This window comes from Sinocyclocheilus anshuiensis, unplaced genomic scaffold, assembly GCF_001515605.1.
Source record: "Sinocyclocheilus anshuiensis isolate Anshui unplaced genomic scaffold, SAMN03320099.WGS_v1.1 scaffold320, whole genome shotgun sequence".
NCBI lineage: Eukaryota > Metazoa > Chordata > Actinopteri > Cypriniformes > Cyprinidae > Sinocyclocheilus > Sinocyclocheilus anshuiensis.
This window is the reverse complement of record NW_015554092.1, coordinates 85,577-96,699: the sequence shown is the minus strand read 5'-3', so window position 1 is coordinate 96,699 and position 11,123 is coordinate 85,577. Positions and strand designations below refer to the sequence as shown.

The 11,123-nt window shown below is 36.0% G+C and overlaps 1 protein-coding gene across 1 annotated transcript in view; it reads right to left on the bottom strand.

Moving 5' to 3' along the window:
• LOC107669273 (RAB6A-GEF complex partner protein 1-like) overlaps positions 1-9,139 on the bottom strand; it is a 59,430-nt gene extending 50,291 nt beyond the window's left edge. The window contains exon 1 of the mRNA XM_016461451.1: positions 8,608-9,139. Within this exon, the coding sequence (XP_016316937.1) occupies positions 8,608-8,748 (141 nt within the window). The 5' untranslated portion in view covers positions 8,749-9,139. The remainder of the gene's footprint in view (positions 1-8,607) is intronic.
• Positions 9,140-11,123: the final 1,984 nt, after the last annotated feature.

Sequence of the window (11,123 nt, the reverse complement as noted above, 5' to 3'; positions counted from 1 at the left end):
ATGGCTGCAATATAACAAAGAGTGAAAAATTGAAGGGGGTCTGAATACTTTCCGTACCCACTGTATATAAGGGACACACACATACAGTATATCATTTGAAAATATTTATATTTTATGTATTTACATTCATATAATTTATATTATATGTAAATATATTTAATATATAAACAACATTTTTCTTAAATATATACATGCATGTGTGTCTTTATATATACATAATAAATATACACAGTACTAGGGATGGGTGATATCTTATCGTTTGTGATATACCGGTAAAAATTCTCCCCACATTAAGAATTAGTTTTCCCGTGATAATAACGATAAAGTCTAGTTACTGACATATTTCTGTGTGCGACTGTGTTGAGTGACGTGTAATGGAAGGCGGATGTGAAATTGAGCAGCTCCTTCTACAATCTGGAACAGGTTTGGATAGAGCTGTACAGTGCGACAAAAATCGGTCTGAGCCTTGAATAAATGTACTACAGTAGCACGTGTTGCGATACAGTTTTACCTGTGTATGAGCCTGTTTACAAACCTGTTGTCCAACAAAGATATTATTTATTGACGTGCTTTTTCTCCATATTAACTTCATAACATAACTTAATAATATACTAATGTTTATTGTCTTCAGGTTTACTCAGTTAAAATTTCTCTATCTGCGTTTTATTCAGCTACAGCGATTACTGGATACCTTTTGTCCATATTATGGATTTCCTGGAGCGTTACTTATGCCAGTGTTTCCCAACCTTTTTTTAGTCGCGGCACCCTTTGGGTGCATCTCTAATTATTGGCGACATCAGAAATGGATATTATATAATAGATGCTTTTTTGAACATTTTAGCAATTTCAAAATATTAAAAAGGATTTTTTTACACGGCACCCCTGCACTCGACAGACGGCACCCCGATTGGGAAACACTGACTTATGCGATGCATATGTGGAGTTTCTGCACAAGGGCGCCCTTCGGCTTCCAGTATTAATTAAACCGTCATTACATTACATGTGTACTGCTCACAACACCCTATTTTGGGTAAAAATAGTAAAGATAATTATTTTCTCTAAAGAAACATGATTCCGTAAATTATCGTTATTGATATCATTGCAATAAATATCAGAAATTATCGTGATAAATTTTTAAGCCCATATGGCCCATCCCTACACAGTATACACACATATATTATGTACACAAAAACTTTTATTTTGGATGCGATTAAACTTGAATGTTTTCTTATTTACATTAAGCTATTCTGCAAAACTGTTGACAACAGACACTAAAAGTGGCACATTTAGCCAAATTTTTTCAGATGAATTTCAGGCCATTCAGTCCACGACGACATTTGTACCTTCATATATAGTCTGACTAAATGCAGCCCTGACAAACAAGAGAATACACCAAAGTCATGCATGTACATCATATGCAGAGACCAATAACAGTCCACTATGATTGTTGTTCATGCAGCAGATGAACTGAACTCACTCTCAACATTCAGTCGAGATCTGAATCAACACAGAGAACATGTTATTTCTTGCCCTATGATATAATCAACATACGTGTGAAAGCAGGCCACAGGTGCAGCACAGAACACATGCAAATAAATGACGCTCGTTCAATCGTCTGAATTTCTTAGGGCTGTAAAACGATTAATCACGAATAATCGCATTCAAAATAAAAGTTTATGTTTCCATACTATATGTGTGTACGGTGTATATTTTTTATCTATATAATACACACAAATACATATATATTAAGGAAAAATGTTAGATTTATATATATAATATTTATATATAATATAAATTATATACAAGTATAAATACATGGGCATACAAATATTTTTTTTTATATATACATAGCCTACACATATGAGCAAATCTCTCTAATAAATCCCCTAGATTCAGTGTCATGACACATTAAATGATCTATTTTTAAGTTAATTATTCGACCCAGCAGCTCATCAGACAAATGCGCTCAACTCTACAGATGTCACATCATCATCAGACACTTAAAACTTCCTTAACCATGGTAAAAGCCTGGTAACATACAGTTACACTGATTACTCCAACAACACAGACAGAAAAATGATTTAAAAACAATAAATCTAAAGGGTATGAGTGAATGGAGACACAGAACAGATGATCACTAACCCTGATATTTTAGGTCAGTAATTTAATTTGCCAATGTGCAGACATACAACTAAAAGACAAACTGAAGCATTCAGGAACTCAAAAATGAGAACAAAAAATTACCTGAAAAATTATGAATGATGACTGTCTGTCATTGGTCAGTCTAACAGATAGCCCCGCCCCACAATCACATGATTGGTTGAGTCAGAAGTTGACGTGTTGCTGCTCAAACAAACAGACCAATGCTGTAAAATCATCACAATGACTAATGTACAGCAACTTTAATTAAACAGGCACACAGCAAACTCTCAAAGCAGCCCACCTCTAGTCCTCATCTTACTGTTTCCTACACAACAGATGATATATGATCTCACAGCATTACACAACACACACACACACAAACACACACACACACACACACACACACACACACACACACACTGAGGATTCATTTCACTACTGCTGTGCTGTTGTGTAATAAGTGTGAATCTCCTCGGACTGAAATATGTTTATATATAAATCAAATCCTGAGGCCTCATTTACAAACCCATGTGTAGAATGATTCTAAATATGAACGTATGAAAATTCCTATGAACGATTTACAAAATGTCCATATGCACAACAAATGTTCCTAAATGCATTCCTTGTTCTAAATCACTTAAATTCACGCACATGAAACGGCCACAAATATCCCCTTAAAGAAGTATTTATGTAATACTGTTTTTAATGACGTTCAATCAATCAAGTTATATTTTACTGTACAATACTGTCAATTAGGGCTGTCAAAAAAAAAAATCGAATTTCGAATATTCGTCGAATTTAAAATAAAAATCCACATTTGAATGCAAAAACGTTGCATTCGAATTTTAGGTGTGCGTCAGGCAGCCTTACCGGCGGCGTACGAGATGCGATGACAATGTAAGTGTCGTTGCATTATAATGTTTTTGTTAGCCTATCCAGTTGAAGCCACTAGATACGGCGCTGCTGCGTTGTTCATTAAAAATATAGCGAAAAAAAAGAACATAAATGTGGAGAAGATCTTGTTTACATCAAAACCGAAACCAAGCTGTTCACACAGAACGCATATTTCACGCATTTTCTAGATGGACATCTATTACTGTTGCACTCACATCTCGCACAAAAGAGCCGCATGTTTAGAAAGCCATGTAAAACTTTGTTTAACTTTGAAAAAAACATATATCAAGACTTTATGGCGGGTTTTTCCCCATTCCACTGCATCTCATGTTTTTAAATGAAAAATGTACTCTGTGTGATTGGCTTTCCGCCCTTTGTATTAAACTATGCATACATACATGATGCTGTTTTTTTTTTTATAGTTGGAAGAGACGCTTCACAACACTAGACTCACTAAAGAGTACTGCAACAGTACCACGGTACAGTGATGTTTCGAATAAGCCATAAACAATATACATATAAACCTTTATATAAAACAAAGCAGGTCAACAAAACTTTTGTGCACTGATGAACTGATTTACATTTACTCATTTAGCAGAAGGTTTTATCCAAAGCTACTTACAACTGAGAAATATAGCAAAGGAAAAAATCTGTGAAAATCTTGTTTCTAGATAAACAAATTAGTCAAAATACTGAACTCTACTGACTTCCTTAAAGGGATAGTTCACCCAAAAATGCTCATTCTGTCGTCTCTCCCTCATCTCATTCAAACTTCTATGAGTTTGTTTCTTTCTGCTGTGTTTTTTGCTCATGTAATGAAAGTCAGTGGGGTTCAGTGTAGTTTAGTTTCCAAAGTTCTTCAAAATATCTTCTATGTTTCACAAAAGAATGAAAGTCATTCAGATTTGGAACAAAATAAAGGAGAGTAAATTATGACAGAATGATTTTTTTATTTGGCTGAACGATCCCTTTAAATCTTGTTTCTGGTCCTGTTGTTAGTGACAAACAAAATCTGTAAGTTAAACAGATGTGCGTGATGTTAAATGTGCCGCTCTGATCTCACAGTGACAGGAAGAACAGCAGCAGATCACAGGAATCAAACCAGGTGTCAGTTCAGTCATAAAGACGCTTTGAGATGAGTGTGTGTGTGTGTGTGTGTGTGTGTGTGTGTGTGTGTGTACGCATATGCACAGACGTGTCAAGACCAGATGCTTTGATATGCATGATCTCAGCACTTCTGACAAGAGTGTGTGTGTGTGTGTGTGTGTGCCGTAAAAGAAACTCTTCCTCTCCAGCTGCATAACTCCACCTTCACACACACACACACTCACACTCCTGTCTTTTTCCCTCGGATCGTCTGAGACGCACTACACACTCGCTACAGAACAGCCTGGCATTAAATTGCAGGAAGTACATGGGGGGGCACTTCCTGTTGGACAGGAAGTATAAAGGATCACCTGGAAGTATTTTCCCAGACAGACTGACTATATGTGAGCGGCAAAAAGTCTCAGTCAAAATTATCAGTCAAAATCTGTCTGTGCATGAATGTACAGACTGTACTATAGTAAAACTGATTTACCCAGGAACTGAACACAAAACAATCAGCATTGTATGAAAATATGATGAAAACAACTAATGCACTTGATGAATACGAGGCACTTGAGGTCATGTAACAGTGGACATACACATCACTTCTGCATAAGTTACATAAACTCTACATAATAAAACATGTCATTGATATTAAAGGAGCAATTTATTGCTGAAAATTGACTCTCTCAGGTCATCCAAGATTAGGATGAGTTTGTTTTCTATTTACAACGTGCTGACACAAAGTTCATCGATGCTTTAACGATATATCGTGCAACCCTAATCCAAACAGCTGATAAAAACATCACAATAATCCACAAGTAATCCACAGCACTCCAGTCCATCAGTTAACATCTTGATGGATTTGTTTCAGCTTTTGTCTTCTCATCAAGATGTTTTTGATTAAAATATATATAACAAATATGTGGCTGGAACAGGAGATGAGCTTTTTAACTGGAGGAAGCGTTTTTTATGGATTATGGACTCGTATTTTAATTAAAAACATCTTAATGATGGATTTGTTTCAGCTTTTGTCTTCTCCAGATGTTAACTGATGGACTGGAGTGGTGTGGATTATTGTGATGTTTTTATCAGCTGTTTGGACTCTCATTCTGACGGCACCCATTCACTGCAGAGCATCCATTGCTGAGACACTGATGCAATGCTACATTTCTCCAAACCTGATGAAGAAACAAACTCATCCTGATCTTGAATGGCCTGAGGGTGAGCACATTTTTAGCTAATTAGGACATACATTAAATCTTTTGTCATTAAAGGGGTCCTATTATGCTCTTTTACAAAGTCTTGATCATTTCAGTATTGAGAACTGTCATTATTTAAAGATTTTCTCTCATATGCACAGTACACTGTAAAAAGTAATTTTTCAAGGTTGTAAAATTAAGATAAGAGAACGTTTTACATGAAAATACTATTTCTACTTTAAAATTCAGTTTAATTCAATGTGTTACTTGCTGTATCTTTGTAATTATTTGTTTAAATTTAAAGGGGTCCTATTATGTTCTTTTACAATGTCTTGAATTTGTTTTGGGGGTTTACTAGAACATGCTCTCATATAACACATTATTTTTAACATAATTTACATTATTACAATAACTTTCTCCCCATCCTGGCACAAGCAGCTCGATTAGTTCTGGGTTTGATGAAGGCCCGCCTTCCGAAAAACTAAATGTGATGTGATTGGTTAGCTGTCCCAGTGCGTTGTGATTGGCGAATAGCTTAGATGGTGTTTCAGTACTGCCACGCCCCTTGCCAAAGCAGCAAATTCCATCTGCTCCGGTATAGTTAAGGATGGCTACAATATTGCCATATCAATTTGCGCCGGATTCAGACCCCGAGAATATTGAGCAAGAGGATCGCGCAGAACCTTTGCAAGATATATTAGAGTGGTAACATTTTTGTTGTTCTTTTTTTTTTTTGCTAATTCACGTTTTAGATAGGATGTCAACAACCACTTAAAAATAACTACAGATAAGTGCAACGGTAATATGTATTATGTTTATTGTTCTTTAATTCTAACATTATAACATGAATTGCAGTGAAACTGTTATACAGTTGAATTTATTTATACCACAGTCCAGTGTTTCCCACAGACTTGCATTCTCTATTTGTGGCGGCATATATATACGCAAATTAATTCTCTGCCAGCAGGAGGCGCTGTTGGAGTGGTAGAGATCAAGGTTTCCCCGGTAACGGCTTTACACAAAGCAGCGCTCCGCTCAAAAACACTGCTTTATCAGACATTACATGCTAGATTAAATGAAAATGACATCCAAAATTTTCTGAAGACAGTCGGTTTCCTTCAGAAATACAGTGATACAAAAACACCCGCACCGGGTTTCAATTTTGAAACCGCAGTGCTCCTGTTTATTCAACAAAGTCAAAGCCTTTTGGAAAATTTATTTGCGGCGGTCAGTTTTGATATTCTGGCAGGCGCCACAAATAAATCAATGTATGGGAAACACTGTAGTCTCATATTTGAATTGTAAATTCTGCTGATTATTTCATTATTGTCCAGTATTGCACTGTCAGCAATTTATAAAAACGTTTTCATAATTGTAACATACATATTTACATACATAATTATTCAGCATGTGTAATAACTTGAGGCTACAGCAGCACTTCTTCGTCGTCGTCTTGTCTGATGCACTCAACCAAGCGTTCTAACCACGACCTCGGCCCTCCCCACCCCCCAACCATTCCAGTTTCCATGGGCGGGATTTATTTTAATGATATTCTAATATGCCGCTTTGTGACATCACAAACCCCGGAAAACAACGCTGTAGTCCAAACGAGCCATTCGTTGTAGTTCTTGAAAAGGGATTTTTTTTTTAAACGAAATATCTCCCTTTGGAGTGGACTTTGAGATTTGTAAGTTTGTAGATCTTTTTCATGCCCAAACATACACACTACACACTGACTAAAACTCAAAAAGTGAAAAAGCATAATAGAACCCCTTTAAACAGTCATTCAAACAATATTTTCTAAATCAAACTGAACTGTCAGTGAAAGGCAGATCTGGTCAGAGCTCAAACTATCTTTTCTCAGGGTTAAAAAATTATCACTAACACCGACGCATTCTGTCTGTCTGTGGCATCAGAGACCACAGTTCACACTCACGCATAACAATGAGATCTCACTCTACATGTGAAAATTAAGCTAAAGTAGGCACATTCATGCAAGCATTTGTAGTCCCAGTTTGCTTTTTGCAACAAACTGATGTTCTCGTCTCCTGAATCTCCTGGTGCCTTCGAACGCTCATATACAGTGGGTACGGAAAGTATTCAGACCCCCTCTTTTTTAATAAATCTGCAAAAATGTCAACAATTCTGTGTTTTTCTGTCAATATGGGGTGCTGTGTGTACATTAATGAGGAAAAAAAATTAACTTAAATGATTTTAGCAAATGGCTGCAATATAACAAAGAGTGAAAAATTGAAGGGGGTCTGAATACTTTCCGTACCCACTGTAAACCATCAGGACAGTGTTTCCACATCGGCAACGCTGGAGACAGACAGAGCGTTTGACACACAGGTGAGAGTCTCGAACATCAAACATCACCTCACACAGGTGAGATTCTTCATGACGCCTCAAGACACAAACCTTCAAATGTTCAAGTCAACACAACTAATTAAACTGAAACTGAAAACCCAAACGAGATGCTGTGGACTCTGGAAAACTGGGGGAATTTCTGTACTTTGACCAACTAAGCAACAACAGGAGCTGACAGCTGTCAATAACAAACAGCACATACACGCAGAAAAAACAATCAATCAAAAGTTCTGATTTTGTTTAAATACTCCAAATGCATTTCAAATGGCTTTGAATCAGTGTATTTGTCAAAACAATTCAATTTAATTTACATGTGAGCTATTTTTTATATTTACAGACATCTAAAACAGATGAGATTCAAACCCACATCCACTGGGTTATCATTTTAACCACTAAACCACACACTTAAAACTAAGCAATTGTTTAACTAGATTAATCAGATGCTGAAAGTGGTCATATCTTAGTCTTTAACCACTATAACGCTACTAAACAAAGCATCCTGCATTTAGAAATGCAAACACATAGTCCTTGCAGCAAGTGTTTAACTAGATTAACCAGGTGCTAAAAGTTCACAGTTCTTAGTTTTTAACCATTTAAACCCGTTTATAAGCATTTAAACCCTTAACCAGCTGGTTTAAAGTCGATAGAACCCCGATTCTTCTGAATAATCCATTCTTAAATAAGAATCTTTCGGTCACGAATCCAGATCCTTTACCACTAAACCACATCATCCATCATCCCTGTACCTCAAACCTTCCTGCTCTTTAACCACTAAGCCACATCAGCTCACCTTTAAAGACACAATGGCCTGATCTGGAGTCGTTTGGATTCGAACCCACGACCTTCGGGTTACCCAGCATTTAACCATCTAATGATTCGAAGCACTGTTTTCGGGTGGGTTTGAGGTGTTTCTTACCCGGCTGGACCAGATGCTGATCTGGGTCTCGGACAGCACCGCCAGGTAGAAGCGTTGCGCGCTGGGCTCGATCAGGAAGGGCCGCTCGCTGCTCCGGAGCGGGCAGAGGAGTCTCCGAGGCCAGCCGCTCAGAAAATACATCACGATCCGGTTCCGACCCAAATCACTGCGACACCGGGGCAGACAGACTCTCTCCAGCGGCCTCCATCCACCAGAACCAAACAACAGTTCGACACGGACTCGGTTCAGTTCAGTCCGGGATCATATCAGCGGGATCCGGTGTCAGCTCGGATGATCTGAATCCAAAATCCGCTTTATTTGCTACCGCAAGCGAGAAAGTGTGGAAGTAAAGCCGTGTAACGGAGCCACGAAAGCGGAACCGGGTGTCGCGGGGTTTCGCGGTTCTCACTGCGCGACTGGACCGCTGGACTCTGTGTTCCGAAGGCAAGTTTTGGATCCGAATTTGTCCCATGAATCCTCCACCGTCGCCATCTTTAGTCTCTTATTTATCTCCGGTCTGCTCGCTGCTTCTGAACGCTTTAGAGCGGGAACGGCATTTAAACGCGCGGTTATGACTTTTACCGCCGGAAGGGGGCGCGACGCGGCCCACAATACATTGCGGTTAACGGAAAACTCATTTAAAATTCAAATGTATATATTTATAAAACATAAAACACACAAATATACAAAATACACATACAGCCAGATAAAATTTATAATGTAGTACTCTTTCCTTTTATTTGAAGGGATATTAGTAAAACCGAATAAAACTAAGCACAAAGAAAAAGTGGGGTCAATGATATCATTTATAAATCTAGTCAAATCTTTCCTAAATTTTTGGAAAGATTTGGGCAATGCCAAAATAAATGAAACAAAGTTTCAGTCATAATATTACAAAAATAACCACCATTTTTACATTTAAACCGGAAGTTGTCATCATCACAAGTGTGTCGCGCGCTCTCGGTCCCGCTCGATTTCTGAAATTCGTGACGTAACATAACATGTTGGCGTAAACGTCAGTTCCTCCGAGTCAGAATGAACGCGTGCGGTTCGATGTCCAGAACTGCGGCGCCTCCTGCCGGTGAACATGAGCAACTGCATGCGTTCATATTGCCACTCATATAAATAACAGCCACAAAAAAAATGATGTAATAGCTATTATAATTATAAATAGCTAAAATGTATAAAAGTAAATATAACATTTCTAAATACTTATAAAAATATATATCCATAAAATAAATGAATGTGAAAAGCTTGTTTTGATTCAGTTCTTTCTTCAGATATATGTAAACATAAACAATGTAAGTTATACTTGTCTTAGGCATTAATAAAAGAATAAGCAATTTTAGCACCATATTTCTTTATATTATTTTATTTGTTATTAAAAAGGTCCAAAATGTACACAGCCGGTCAGGAAGATTTAATGTTTTTAAAGAAGTCTCTTCTGCTCATCAAGGCTGTATTTATTTAAACAAAAATACAGAAAAAACAGTAATATTGTGAAAAATTATTGCAATTTAAAATACAGGTTTTCTATTTTAATGTACATTAAAATATAATGTATTTTTGTGATGCGCAGCTGAATTTTCAGCACCATTCCTCCAGTCTTCAGTGTCACGTAATTCTTCAAACTTTTCTGCATTGTTTCCTGACATGTAAACATTAAAATCATTCACCATTCAAAGCCTCTTGAAAATAAACATCCAGCCACAAATCAAATAATTCAGCATTTATTTTAAATTAAGCATCATAAGTCGTACACAGAAAAGGTCAAAATCAGTAAATGATCACGGAATGACAAAAACTAAATCTACAGCTTATTTCTATTAAACACATTAAAGCCTTTCATGTAAGCAGTGAGACATTAGTTTACTTTTGAAAATATCTAGAGTATAAAATATCACTCAGATGACTGCAGAGATGTGCGATCCGTCTTCGGCTCGTTTGCTGCGGATCCGTTACATTCAGCCTGAAACACAACCACGAGCTGATCATAAACGCACTGAAAACACTCTCTCTTGTGTTTCATGGACAACGATACGTTTGTGATGAACAACGTTATTTTTATGAATCTCTCATAAAAGTAAATAATGAGAGAAGTTTCATTTTTGGCTGAATTATTCTGTAAATACTCTTTCAATACTTTTAAAGTTTGTTATTAAAATAACATAAAATTACACTATAAAAAACTAATTATAATTGATATTTATATGAGCATATAATCATGTATAATTAAATTTATATCATTAAAAATAATATACTATTACATATAATTATATTATTAAAAATATATCTTAAATAATATATTAATATTAAATATGTATATATATATATATATATCATTCTAATAGTATACATTTAATTATAAATATTAAATATGAATATATATATATATATATAAAATAATATTTTATAATTTTAATAATTATATTAATTGTTAACAGTATATAATTAAGTGCATATATTAAAATAATATTCAATATTAATTAAATAATAATTATATAATATACAACAAT